The sequence below is a fragment of the Cyclopterus lumpus genome, chromosome 7, assembly GCF_009769545.1.
Source record: "Cyclopterus lumpus isolate fCycLum1 chromosome 7, fCycLum1.pri, whole genome shotgun sequence".
Lineage (NCBI taxonomy): Eukaryota > Metazoa > Chordata > Actinopteri > Perciformes > Cyclopteridae > Cyclopterus > Cyclopterus lumpus.
The window spans coordinates 250,813-265,968 of NC_046972.1; the positions used below are offsets into that span (position 1 = coordinate 250,813).

At 45.8% G+C, this 15,156-nt stretch overlaps 1 protein-coding gene across 1 annotated transcript in view; it reads right to left on the reverse strand.

Moving 5' to 3' along the window:
• slc38a5b (solute carrier family 38 member 5b) overlaps window positions 1-15,156 on the reverse strand; it is a 51,748-nt gene that overhangs the window by 21,937 nt on the left and 14,655 nt on the right. The window contains exons 2-3 of the mRNA XM_034537170.1: window positions 5,574-5,725; window positions 5,430-5,496 (exon numbers count right to left, since the gene is read on the reverse strand). Coding sequence (XP_034393061.1) covers window positions 5,430-5,496; window positions 5,574-5,638 — 132 coding nt within the window. The 5' untranslated portion in view covers window positions 5,639-5,725. The remainder of the gene's footprint in view (window positions 1-5,429; window positions 5,497-5,573; window positions 5,726-15,156) is intronic.

Genomic DNA, 15,156 nt, shown 5'->3' on the forward strand with positions numbered 1-15,156 from the left:
AAGGCACGAGGACAGGTGGTCAGGAGGAAAGAGGACAGGAGGACAGGTGGACATATGACAGGATGACAGAGGACAGGAGGACAGGTGGACAGATGACAGGAGGACAGAGGACAGAAGACAGATGACCGAGGACAGAAGGCATGAGGACAGGTGGACAGGAGGAAAGAGGACAGGAGGACAGAGAGACAGGAGGACAGGTGGACAGGAGGAGAGAGGACAGAGGACAGATGACAGGAGGACAGGTGAACAGGAGAAAAGAGGACAGAAGACAGATGACTGAGGACAGAAGATGGATGACCGAGGACAGAAGGCACAAGGACAGGTGGTCAGGAGGAAAGAGGACAGGAGGACAGAGGGACAGGAGGACAGATGACAGGAGGACAGGTGGACATATGACAGGATGACAGAGGACAGGAGGACAGATGACAGGAGGACAGAAGACCGAGGACAGAAGGCACGAGGACAGGTGGACAGGAGTAAAGAGGACAGGAGGACAGAGAGACAGGAGGACAGATGACAGGAGGACAGATGACTGAGGACAGAAGATGGATGACCGAGGACAGAAGGCACGAGGACAGGTGGTCAGGAGGAAAGAGGACAGGAGGACAGAGGGACAGGAGGAGAGATGACAGGAGGACAGGTGGACATATGACAGGATGACAGAGGACAGGAGGACAGGTGGACAGAGGACAGGAGGACAGAAGACAGATGACCGAGGACAGAAGGCACAGGAGGACAGAGAGACAGGAGGACAGGTGGACAGGAGGAAAGAGGACAGATGACAGGAGGACAGGTGGACAGGAGAAAAGAGGACAGATGACTGAGGACAGAAGATGGATGACCGAGGACAGAAGGCACGAGGACAGGTGGTCAGGAGGAAAGAGGACAGGAGGACAGAGGGACAGGAGGACAGATGACAGGAGGACAGGTGGACATATGACAGGATGACAGAGGACAGGAGGACAGGTGGACAGATGACAGGAGGACAGAGGGCAGAAGACAGATGACCGAGGACAGAAGGCACGAGGACAGGTGGACAGGAGGAAAGAGGACAGGAGGACAGAGAGACAGGAGGACAGATGACAGGAGGACAGGTGGACAGGAGGAAAGAGGACAGGAGGACAGATGACAGGAGGACAGGTGGACAGGAGAAAAGAGGACAGAAGACAGATGACTGAGGACAGAAGATGGATGACCGAGGACAGAAGGCACAAGGACAGGTGGTCAGGAGGAAAGAGGACAGGAGGACAGAGGGACAGGAGGACAGATGACAGGAGGACAGGTGGACATATGACAGGATGACAGAGGACAGGAGGACAGGTGGACAGATGACAGGAGGACAGAGGACAGAAGACAGATGACCGAGGACAGAAGGCACGAGGACAGGAGGAAAGAGGACAGGAGGACAGAGAGACAGGAGGACAGGTGGACAGGAGGAAAGAGGACAGAGGACAGATGACAGGAGGACAGGTGAACAGGAGAAAAGAGGACAGAAGACAGATGACTGAGGACAAAGGACAGAAGACAGATGACCGAGGACAGAAGGCACGAGGACAGGTGGACAGGAGAAAGGGGACAGGAGGACAGAGAGACAGGAGGACAGGTGGACAGGAGGAAAGAGGACAGATGACAGGAGGACAGGTGAACAGGAGAAAAGAGGACAGATGACTGAGGACAGAAGATGGATGACCGAGGACAGAAGGCACGAGGACAGGTGGTCAGGAGGAAAGAGGACAGGAGGACAGAGGGACAGGAGGACAGATGACAGGAGGACAGGTGGACATATGACAGGATGACAGAGGACAGGAGGACAGGTGGACAGATGACAGGAGGACAGAGGGCAGAAGACAGATGACCGAGGACAGAAGGCACAAGGACAGGTGGACAGGAGGAAAGAGGACAGGAGGACAGAGAGACAGGAGGACAGATGACAGGAGGACAGAAGACAGAGGACAGGTGGACAGGAGGAAAGAGGACAGGAGGACAGATGACAGGAGGACAGGTGAACAGGAGAAAAGAGGACAGAAGACAGATGACAGGAGGACAGAGGACAGAAGACAGATGACCGAGGACAGAAGGCACGAGGACAGGTGGACAGGAGAAAAGAGGACAGGAGGACAGGTGGACATATGACAGGATGACAGAGAAAAGGAGAACAGGTGGACAGGAGGAAAGAGGACAGGAGGACAGATGACAGGAGGACAGGTGGACAGGAGGAAAGAGGACAGAGGACAGATGACTGAGGACAGAGGACAGAAGATGGATGACCGAGGACAGAAGGCACAAGGACAGGTGGTCAGGAGGAAAGAGGACAGAGGGACAGGAGGACAGATGACAGGAGGACAGGTGGGCATATGACAGGATGACAGAGGACAGGAGGACAGGTGGACAGATGACAGGAGGACAGAGGACAGGAGGACAGAAGACAGATGACCGAGGACAGAAGGCACGAGGACAGGTGGACAGGAGAAAGGGGACAGGAGGACAGAGAGACAGGAGGACAGGTGGACAGGAGGAAAGAGGACAGATGACAGGAGGACAGGTGAACAGGAGAAAAGAGGACAGATGACTGAGGACAAAAGATGGATGACCGAGGACAGAAGGCACGAGGACAGGTGGTCAGGAGGAAAGAGGACAGGAGGACAGAGGCACAGGAGGACAGATGACAGGAGGACAGGTGGACATATGACAGGATGACAGAGGACAGGAGGACAGGTGGACAGATGACAGGAGGACAGAGGGCAGAAGACAGATGACCGAGGACAGAAGGCACGAGGACAGGTGGACAGGAGGAAAGAGGACAGGAGGACAGAGAGACAGGAGGACAGATGACAGGAGGACAGGTGGACAGGAGGAAAGAGGACAGGAGGACAGATGACAGGAGGACAGGTGGACAGGAGAAAAGAGGACAGAAGACAGATGACTGAGGACAGAAGATGGATGACCGAGGACAGAAGGCACAAGGACAGGTGGTCAGGAGGAAAGAGGACAGGAGGACAGAGGGACAGGAGGACAGAAGACAGGAGGACAGGTGGACATATGACAGGATGACAGAGGACAGGAGGACAGGTGGACAGATGACAGGAGGACAGAGGACAGAAGACAGATGACCGAGGACAGAAGGCACGAGGACAGGAGGAAAGAGGACAGGAGGACAGAGAGACAGGAGGACAGGTGGACAGGAGGAAAGAGGACAGAGGACAGATGACAGGAGGACAGGTGAACAGGAGAAAAGAGGACAGAAGACAGATGACTGAGGACAAAGGACAGAAGACAGATGACCGAGGACAGAAGGCACGAGGACAGGTGGACAGGAGAAAGGGGACAGGAGGACAGAGAGACAGGAGGACAGGTGGACAGGAGGAAAGAGGACAGATGACAGGAGGACAGGTGAACAGGAGAAAAGAGGACAGATGACTGAGGACAGAAGATGGATGACCGAGGACAGAAGGCACGAGGACAGGTGGTCAGGAGGAAAGAGGACAGGAGGACAGAGGGACAGGAGGACAGATGACAGGAGGACAGGTGGACATATGACAGGATGACAGAGGACAGGAGGACAGGTGGACAGATGACAGAGGACAGAAGACAGATGACCGAGGACAGAAGGCATGAGGACAGGTGGACAGGAGGAAAGAGGACAGGAGGACAGAGAGACAGGAGGACAGGTGGACAGGAGGAAAGAGGACAGAGGACAGATGACAGGAGGACAGGTGAACAGGAGAAAAGAGGACAGAAGACAGATGACTGAGGACAGAAGATGGATGACCGAGGACAGAAGGCACAAGGACAGGTGGTCAGGAGGAAAGAGGACAGGAGGACAGAGGGGCAGGAGGACAGATGACAGGAGGACAGGTGGACATATGACAGGATGACAGAGGACAGGAGGACAGATGACAGGAGGACAGAAGACCGAGGACAGAAGGCACGAGGACAGGTGGACAGGAGTAAAGAGGACAGGAGGACAGAGAGACAGGAGGACAGATGACAGGAGGACAGAAGACAGGTGGACAGGAGGAAAGAGGACAGGAGGACAGATGACAGGAGGACAGGAGGAAACAGGACAGAGGACAGATGACAGGAGGACAGGTGAACAGGAGAAAAGAGGACAGAAGACAGATGACAGGAGGACAGAGGACAGAAGACAGATGACCGAGGACAGAAGGCACGAGGACAGGTGGACAGGAGAAAAGAGGACAGGAGGACAGAGGACAGGAGGACAGGTGGACATATGACAGGATGACAGAGAAAAGGAGAACAGGTGGACAGGAGGAAAGAGGACAGATGACAGGAGGACAGGTGAAAAGGAGAAAAGAGGACAGAAGACAGATGACTGAGGACAGAAGATGGATGACCGAGGACAGATGGCACGAGGACAGGTGGTCAGGAGGAAAGAGGACAGGAGGACAGAGGGACAGGAGGACAGATGACAGGAGGACAGGTGGACATATGACAGGATGACAGAGGACAGGAGGACAGAGGACAGAAGACAGATGACCGAGGACAGAAGGCACGAGGACAGGTGGACGGGAGAAAAGAGGACAGAAGACAGAGGACAGGAGTACAGAAGACAGATGACCGAGGACAGAAGGCACGAGGACAGGTGGACAGGAGGAAAGAGGACAGGAGGACAGAGAGACAGGAGGACAGAAGACAGAGGACAGGTGGACAGGAGGAAAGAGGACAGGAGGACAGAGGACAGGAGGACAGGTGGACACGAGGAAAGAGGACAGAAGACAGGAGGACAGAGGACAGGAGGACAGATGACAGAGGACAAAAGACAGGAGGACAGAAGGCAGGAGGACAGGTGGACAGGAGGAAAGAGGACAGAAGACAGAGGACAGAAGACAAGAGGACAGATAAGTGGAGTGGGACTGAGTCTTTCATTTCATACAAAGACCTGGGCACCCTGGTGGCCTATGGTTTAAGGCACTGATAATGTCCCGAGTTGGTGTCTGACTGGGGAACTTTGTGACATGTCAAGTGTGCATTATTAAATAAAGGCATGAAATTCCTCACAAAAATATCTTTAAAAGAAAGACCTTCCTGGAAACTCTGCTATACATTTCTCTCAATATCACAACATTCCATATTCATAACAATTGGTGAAAGTACAGCTTCTTTTTTAATAAAGAGTTGTTAGATAAACAGTTATTGCAAACACTGAATGAATGAACCAGGCACAAGCTGCTGCTGCTCGGATTCCAAACCATAGAGAATAAGGAGGAATTAGATAATTATACCATCGGCCATGTGACCTGGTGTATGGAAGACATTTCATCCAAACACATAGTTAATCACTATCTTCAGACTAAGATCAGAAGCTACTCCATAACAGCTTTAATAGAGACAAAACTTCTGCAAATAAAAAGTTTGTGTGAGTTCTACAGTGTAAATGAACTCATGCGTGGCCTCCGTCTCATACTCACATCTGTGAACTGAGGTCTCTTTGATCCATCACTCTGCTGCAGGAACTTTTCTTCCTCTGGTGTGATTCTGTAATATCACAAACCAACTTGTTGATATGAACATAGTTGAGTGAGCAAGAATTCACAGCGAGTCAGTGAACATACCCTCCCTCCACAGGCACAGCGTCGTCATGGTGGTGATTTCCATTGGTTAGCTTCTGCAGCTCCATACTTATGATGGGGACATAGGTGAACTGATTCCGTCAGATAGAGGGCATTTGTTGTTTATAGAAGGAAAAGGGATTGAAAGGGAAAATCTGCAAACGAAGAAACAAAACTAATCTTGACAACAGCTCATGCAGAATGTTTGCACATGTATCCTGTAGAGCACTGACCTCATCAAAATGTAAACTGCGTTAGCTGGAACTAATAAAAAGGTTTGTGCGTGTGTAGCCACTACAGTTGAAAACATTGTGATACATTACTGGGTGGGGACTGCAACTGTGTACTTTTAGCCACACAGTGAGAGATAAAAAGCTGGTTTAAATTAGTGTTTGGTCAAAACCAGATATTAGAATTGGACACCCAATGAGTTATTGACTATAACGCATGCTGAAGGTATCAAGACAACTTTATTCATAAAACCTGAAATCAAACGGTCTTTACAATTACAAATTACAGAGTATATATAACACCATCTATCCTCACATCCCTGATTTGGATATGGAATAATATTGCAAAAAAACATGTATTCAAAGACTACCTCTTGTTAAACCTGTTCCGGTTCCGATGGCCCGGCCGTGGCTAAAGCAGACTGTACAGTCTACAAACCATTTAAAGATAGGATCACAACAGCAGCTACAGTCAACTTAACTGTCAGACAACAACAAACAATACCAAAATCTAGGCAACTCACTGATGAAGCCTCATAGTGATCCATAAATCGATAACATTCCAACATCAACGGTCTTGTTACGTTGGCAAAAGCCCAGACGACTGCTGTTGCATCATTTCAAATGAGCCGGCAAATATGCCTCATTACTTATGTATTTTCGATCATAACTCCAATTCGCATTGGGAAAACGTGCTAAAATGTCCACTGCGCTCTGACCTTTTGATTGACACCTCACTTGACCCTGTGTGTCAGTGCATAAGCACTATAATGCGTTCATGCTTCAGTTACTCTGTGCCAGCAATACTGATAGTATGTATGGTACCGCTTGAAGTGCGCAAGACTATAAGTCTTTTTAGCATAGGTATATAGGTATATACATCATGGATAATAAGGGACTTCAGAAGGCCTTTTAGGGAAAACGCTTAGACATACCCTTAGAAAAACTTATATTACTCAATGTCAGTAGCACTTAAATGTAATTGATTCAGACTGTTGGGGAAAAAGCTTCAGTCACATGTTACATTTCAAAAGAGACCAAAACCGGCATTTACTCCAAATGGTTCAAGTACAGCTTTCAATTGACTTTGGGTATGCCTTGTATCTGCGTTTTAGGCTTATTCTACAAGACCGCGCCAAGAGGTTTGGTATTATGGCCTGGAAATCGGGTGCTTGTCAGAGAGGGGTGGCCCAGGCAAACTCGTGCTAACTGGAAAAAGATCCTTTATTGTGTGATAGGATTGGAGATGGACCTGTGTACAGAGTTACATCACATGTCATGTCATTTCATTTCATTTAGCTGACGCTTTTATCCAAAGCAACTTACCATCATGTTACATTCATACACTGTAGAACAGCTACAGGGAACAATTCAGGGTTAAGTGTCTTGCTCAAGGACACATCAACTAGGGCGGGGATTGAACCACCAACCCCCTGATTGAAAGATGGACTTGCTAACCACTGACCCACAGTCGCCCAGCTAGAAATCAGAGATCGAACCCTCCGTGTCCTACATCGAAACCTTCAGCTACTCGTTAATGATTTGCCCTTGGAACATGAAGAGCAGAGACAAGGTGCACCCAAGAAAAAACCAAACCAGAGAGACAATCAGATAAAGAACAGTGACACAGTGGAGCAGTAGTCTGAACACACATATTGCCTCAGGACCATACCTGTGAATGAAAGGAGAGTCAGACCAGAGAGTGCACTCAGTGCTGTAGCCCCATAGTTCCATAGCCGCAAGAGGGTGCAGCAGTTCCTCGGTTTTGCCAACTTTTACAGGCGGTTTATCAGAGGTTTCAGCGCGACAGCAGCTCCGCTCCATACTCTCACTTCTCCGCAGGTATCGTTTCACTGGTCCGCGGATGCAGACGCAGCCTTCCGAGAGCTTAAGCGGCGGTTCACCACCGCACCCATCCTCACGCTCCCAGATCCCGCTCGCCAGTTTGTGGTAGAGGTGGACGCCTCTAATAATGGGATCGGGGCCATTCTCTCCCAGCGAGCAGAGTTGGACAACAAGCTTCACCCCTGTGCTTTCTTATCACGACGACTGACGATGGCGGAACAGAACTACGGCGTGGGAGATCGTGAGCTGCTGGCAGTGAAGGTGGCGCTGGAGGAGTGGCGGCACTGGCTGGAGGGGGCACAGCACCCATTTCTGGTTTGGACAGACCACAAGAACTTGCAGTATATCAAGAAAGCCAAACGTTTAAATTCCCGCCAAGCCCGCTGGTCATTGTTTTTTAACCGTTTTGATTTTTCCCTATCCTACAGACCGGGGTCAAGGAATACCAAGCCTGATGCCCTGTCCCGTCTTTTCAGCCCTGAGCCCGTGGCCATGGAACCTGAGCCCATCCTTCCACTTAACTGTGTGGTTGGAGCGGTTAACTGGCCTATAGAAACCGAGGTGAAGCAGGCCAACGGTGAGACCCCTCCACCTCGTGGGTGCCCAGATAATCGTCTGTTTGTCCCCGTTAATCTGCGCTCACAGGTGATCCACTGGGCTCACTCGTCTTTGCTCACCTGCCATCCGGGCGTACGTCGGACCATGTTCGTCATCACGCAGAGGTTCTGGTGGCCGTCCATGGAGCCGGAGGTCCGGGAGTACGTTTCAATTCAGTTTATTTTGTATAGCCCAATATCACAAATTACAAATTTGCCTCAGAAGGCTTTACAATATGTACACATACGACATCCCTGACCTTTGACCTCACATCGGATCAGGAAAAACTCCCCAAAAATAACCTTTCACAGGGAAAAAAGTGAAGAAACCTTCAAGAGAGCAACAGAGGAGGATCTCTCTCCCCGGATGGACAGATGAATAGATGTCATGTGTACAGAATGAAGAGCATTACAGAGTTACATAAACACATTACATGAATATGACAATGTTCCAGCCAATAAGACAAACAACAGAGACAGACGCAAATACAGCAGCCACCTAAAAGCCAAAGATTCAGTGGAGCTGCCGGTACCGGCTGCTACACCACCAGCTGAGGAGCTACCGCAGGAACGAGCGAGGGAGGTTCTATGGATTCAAAAGAGCAGGAAGACCATAATGAGCCTGCCACAGGGCTATTAGATGAGGAAGCGCCACCTGTGAGAAACTAGAGCAATGACACCTAGAGAAATGCTCACATATAACCAACTCAGACAACCTTTGTCAGCCCTGGATGTTAGGAGCAAATTGGATGTTTGCCTGTGTCTCCTACCCCATGCCATTTTACCCAGCTGTTCCTAAACCCTGTTACTACCCGAGACCAGTACGGACATGCTAAACCTGTGTGTGTTAGACTTTGTAGACTCTAGACTGAAACATGACTTGTTTCTGGAGTCATCTATTGAAGCAGAGGAGGGTTTTCTGTATTGGTTTACGATATAAATATTGTGAATGCAGTAATAAATGTTCTGTAATGTTTGAACATGATTTGGCTTTATTTTGTACACGTACAACAAGTAAGAATGTTCTCAAAGATTCTTTGTATATTATGCTACTGTTGAATAAATCTTAGCAGGACTATATGTGTTCATATGTGTGCCCCTGTAAGTATTAAGAGTAAAATGCCTGCATGTCTTGAGTTATATTTATTTTGGAATCTAATGTGGAATATATGTGAAATTGAGGTATATTCTCAGCTGCCTTAAAAGATCGATTTCCAACATACCGATTCACATGTGCTTTTGGTCAGTGTCCCCTCAAAAGAATGCCCTTTGACCTGTTGGAGGGGGGGTCTGTTCCTGTGCCCGGAGGTCATGTGTTAGAGGCCTCTGTGTGACCACATCTGTTATGTCCAAATGTTGTTATAGGATACTCCTCCCTGTGTCTGGAAAGTAAGTGTTTAGATTGGGGGTTCCTGAGTAACATTATGCATCTCAGGATCTGAGCACGACAAAGTGTGTATATAACTGAGCTGCGGTGCAGTCTCAGTAGACTTTCCATTTGACTGCGAGGTCTCCGGGCTGACTAGTTGCTCGTTAGGACCTGTGATTCTTGTAATAAACTCTATTATACCAGAAAGAACAGTGTCCGCGGAGATTCCTTCATCCTCATTCTTCAACATCACTGCGCTTGAAAGATACAACAAACTTGGCGTCACAAACTCGGACGTGCTGTGACCTACTTCAACGACACACGGTGAGCATTTCTCACTCGATTGGATGCTGGTTCATTTATCGAGCTGTATGTGTTGATTGTATGGTCACACCGTAGAAAAGAACCTATTTTCTTGTTAAATGGAAATGTCTTGTTGAAGTGATGTGTTTGAATTGAAGCTCCGTGCTAAATTTGATTTTATTTGCGTAAGAATACGCAAAGAGGAGGGAGTATTATAGAGATAAAAAAGTAAAGAAAGGAAGTATGAGAAATACAAGGAATAGTTTAGAATAGCTTTATTGTAACAATAAGGTGAGCTAAATAGTATCGTACAAGATTAATGGAGAGTGGGCCCTCAACTCCTTAACGGTAAGACACATGCAAATTAGCCACTGCGTAATGGTTGGCTTGACATCGTCAGGAATTAAGTTAGAAAGACAAAATTGGGGTAAACCTGGATCCAGGTAATTTGAATAAATAAATATAAAACAGTAATAAGGGACAGAGGAAAAAGAGAGAGAGATAAGATTAAAGGAAAGGATCATATGACTGAGCCGCAGAATCTGGATAAATAAACATGGGCCGGAAAACCTGGACCAACACCGTATGGTCAGTTTAACTGGAGATTGTAGAATAAAAGGTCGATTGGCTGTTCCCACTCTGACATTTGTTGACGGTAGCAGAAATGTTATGAGAATAAGAAAGGAATTAAAGGGAGCGGCAAAAAGCATGCTATATGAATGTATGGCATAAATGAGTTGTCTTTGTTTTGGGAGCAAAAGTAGAGCTGTCTGTGTGTGTGTGTGTGAAGCGTGATCAGCTGTGTGTGAGAAACTGCAGGAGAAGGAAATGCTATTGAGTGGGGGTTGTATGTGAGAACGGAGGATTTGGTAACTTGTAAGGACAGATATTTTGTTTGATGTATTACATATATATAATGAGCGTCCTGTGAGAAGACGTAAGGTAATAAATGAGTTATTAAATATGCAAATGAGCTTCCTTAGAGAGAGGACGTAACATAAAAAAATAAGTTACTAAATACACAATGAGCTTCTGAAGAAGACTAATATAAAATGAGCCCTGTTTTCTTTCTTTTATAAAGGGACGTATTGACTATGAGTCTCCTATTGGAGAAGTAAGACCCCTCCCCCCAACTGTCTCTGTTCATGTGAAGCTGTGTGTGTGTCGGGGTGCAGCTGCGTGTGTGTGTGTGACCGGTCCAACTCTCTTCCAAAAGAAGGGTGAGATTTTCAGTGGGACGTGAGACACAAAATTCTTTTGCCGTATGAACTTCTTGTTTTATTTGGTTTTCATTAAATTCTACAAAGTTTAGGTAGGGGTTTAATTTGGGAATTAAGTTTATGATGCTGTTAAAGAACCTAATGCGTTCATAAGAGACTGAATAATTGCCTGTTTCTTTTCCCTTATTGATGGGACACATTTGAATCTGCTTTCATTTGTAAGCTTATACGAATATTGATCGGGTTACATACACATGAAAGACTACATGCTGTAGTTAGTTAAAGGAAAGTGGATAAATGAATAGAGGGCTTGGCAACTGACTGACCAGTTAATGCATTTAATTCATTAATGGCATATGATTGTTTGGTCTAAACTCTGCTGACAATTGCGGATGTCAGTTTTATTGTTTGTGCATGGTCTAGTCTGATCTGTGCTGTGTTGGAGATTCAATATCGGGACGATTTGAGCTGGATATTGGGTGATAAATTAGGCGATTGTCTTACAGTGATTAAGACAACATTTGGTGACAGTCAGTCAAATAAATGAATAAAATAAAGAATAATAATAAACGAGGGAGAAATAATCAGAATAGCTTTAAGTAGTTTTAATTGTACTTCTTAATTTACAAATAACGGAACATAAGGAAGCCGTTATAATGGGGAAAAAGGACACTAAAAACCCAAAAGTAATTACTCCGGTTGATGTAGTACAGAAGAATAATCTTTTAATCAGAGGCATCGCAAACATTGCAAAAATATCGGAAAAATGGCATAAACGTTGGCCTGAAATTGACCAACCATGGCCAGTGGAGGGGACTCTTAACCCAGATGTAATTAAAATAATGCAGGTACTTGTATCCACATACAAGGCGGAGCAAAAGAAGGGAAAGAATGGGGAAAAACGAAAAGAAAAGAGGCAAGTGGAGCTTGGCATTCTCCAGTTGTTTGAAAATGAGGGACAGAAACTGATCAAAGCTGCAAACGACAAGAGAGTTAAAGACGTAGAAGAAATGGGACATAATGCAGAACAAACAGAAAAACTGTTGGCAGACACCAATTCATTTCTCTCACACATGAACCCTGTGAAAAGACCGCCACCTTATGAGGTAGAGACGAAGTCTAAGAAAATCTATCCTCAGCTCCCAATGATCAGTCAGGAGGGTAGCTATAATATCAGAGACAAGGAGGACAAAATAATAGAAACAGGACTAGCAGAAACAGTTACATATTATGGAAGGAGAAGCTACAGAAAGAAGGCCTCATATCATCGGGCATGAGAAATAGATTGCGCTCTAAAACACAATCGACACCCAAGGGCATGTATCCAGTGGTCATTCGAGGACAGAGTTTAGAGTATAAGCCTTGGCAGAGTACAGACATGTCAAACATACTTGAAAAAGTTACCTACTCTTCAAGATGGAGCACATACTTGGATTTCAAAGTTAGAAGAGATTATGGTGGGAGAACAACCGGCCATTGGAGATATTAAGAGACTCTTGGCTAATCTCGTTGGAGTTCATGCTATGGGAGAGATTCTACAGAAAGCTGGACTTAATCGATATGTGGGAACTGCTGTGAATGATGAAGAGCTGTTTGCTGCAAGTAGAGGTTGAGTGTGCAGAGCGCTTAAAGATACATTTCCGACAAATGTACATCCTGACAATATTTTTATTGAACCACTGGGACAGGAAGAAAACCCGAGAGCCTATGTGTCGAGAGCTCATCAAGTGTGGAGAAATGTCACAGTAAATGACCCAGAGTTGAATCAAATGGAGCAGTCAATTTTGCGAGCCAGAGTACAGAAGGGGTTGCCTCGACCAGTGAGGAGCAAACTGGCAGAGGTGGTTGGTCTTGGAAGCATGACAAAGAGTGTTTATACGGATCATATAGCCCACCAAGAGGAGCTGTTTAGGATAAAGGAACATGATCAAAAGGAACAGGACCAAGAGACCATCAGGAAACTTAGTCAAATACAACTGGTAGATAATAAGAGGATGGAGAAGAGAAATTGAACCAGAGATTGAAGGACTTTTGAAGGCGGGTGTTTTGGGGATAACACAGGATCCTCAGAACAACACACCTTTGTTGCCTGTGAAGAAACCAGATGATTCATATTGCCTGACACATGATTTTAGAGCGGTGAATGAAGTGGTAGTTGATTTTCCAGCAGAAGTGCCGGATCCACATACTTTGTTAGCCCAAATTCCTCCAAATGTGACACATTCCACAGTGTTAGATTTATGTGGTGTGTTTTTCAGTGTTCCACTTAGCATAGAAAGTCAAAGTTTATTTAGGTTCACGTACAATGGACAATCTTATGAGTATGAGAGATTGCCACAAGGGTTCAAACATGGTCCTCACATTTACAACAAAATATTGAAAGATGATTTGGTTGAGATAGATTAGATATTAAAAAGCACTGTAATTCAATATGTGGATGACATCATCATTTGTTCATCAGATGAGGAGACATGTCACAAGGACTCAATTAAATTGTTACAAATACTGGCAGAAAAGGGGCACAAGGCCTAAGGTAGCTTATTTGGGTCAAATAATAACGCAGGGAAACTTAGAGTTGAGTGGGAAGATAACCATGGTAGGATTCTAGTTCTGTCAGACTCATTACCATTAGGGAAGTATACATTACTTAATGACAAAAAGAAGATCAAGGGAGATTGTAGTGTACATAGGCCTCAACAGGGAGATCAAGGTGACTATAGGTGTTCTTTTTACGATCCACAGATTGGGAGTGAGCGGTACAAGTTAGGATTTAGAGTTCACATAGTGTCTCTAGTGATATTGGGGAGTATAAGAGTATAGGCCTCCAAGATGTTGGGGAAACGAGAGAATCAGCAACAATGACATCAACTCTCCAGACGAGAGCTGAGAAAACGGAAGAGAAATCCACCATTTCAATGTTAAAAGCTATTGAAGGTATAAATGTATCACATTTAACTACAGCAGCACCTCAGATTGTTTCTATAACGTCACCTCCATTAACTACTGTGATCAGAGTTAAGCTAGGAGGAACAGTTTACCTTCCTTGCCAATGTGGAAGATGGAATGTTGGTGGTAACAGTCCTTCTAAGTGGGAAAATAGTCGTGGTGAAGATTTGTTGTTGACAACACCTGGAGATGACATTGTGCATCGTAAGCAAAGGAAGTACATTTTGTATAATGATGTGAAGTGGCTGAAAACTAGAGGGGATTGTTCACTTGTCCTGCATAACGTAACATGGGAAGACCAAGGGGAATATACGTGTACTTATTTAGAACCGGAGTTTAAATTTGTTCCATATCAAAATTATTGGATCGAAGGTCATATAACTCGTAGAGTGACACTCATGATAAAAGATTTGAGTCCTATTGGAGTTTTCACGGTTACTAAAGGGGTTCAGGAACAATATACCACAGTAACCACTCCAAGGGTGAATAGTACACATATGAAGTCTGGTACTTTAGTTCCAGAAACAACTAAGAATGTTCATACAACAACTCAGGCTACTATGACTTTGAAGGGAATGAATGCTACAACAGTGACGACATCTTTGGCTTCTACGACATTTGTAAATGTAACACAGACATCTAACGTGACATCTTCGACAGTTAAGGATGTGATTAATGTAACCCAGAATATAATGTTCAAAATAGAGCCTAGTGTGAACAGTAATAATGAGATTGGTGAAGTTAGAGAACAGAGAATTATGTAGATTCATCTGTAACATCTCAGAGGACTATTTCAGACGTAGATAATAACTTTTCTGAGACTGATCAGACACCAGAATACATGACTGGTCAATACCATGCATTACAAAAGAGAGAAACTAAATGGAGGGCGTTGGGGTTTGATCCTTCAGTGTTACAGATTGCAGACCCTTGGGCAAGTAGGAACTTATGGTTCCAGCAATTAACTCATTCCGTAAGATCGGTTGTGAAATGGAATGGTCCATGTCTAGTAAAAGTCCTAACGCCAAACTCATGGCCTTCAATTTTAGAGACAACACCAGAACCACTATCCGCTAT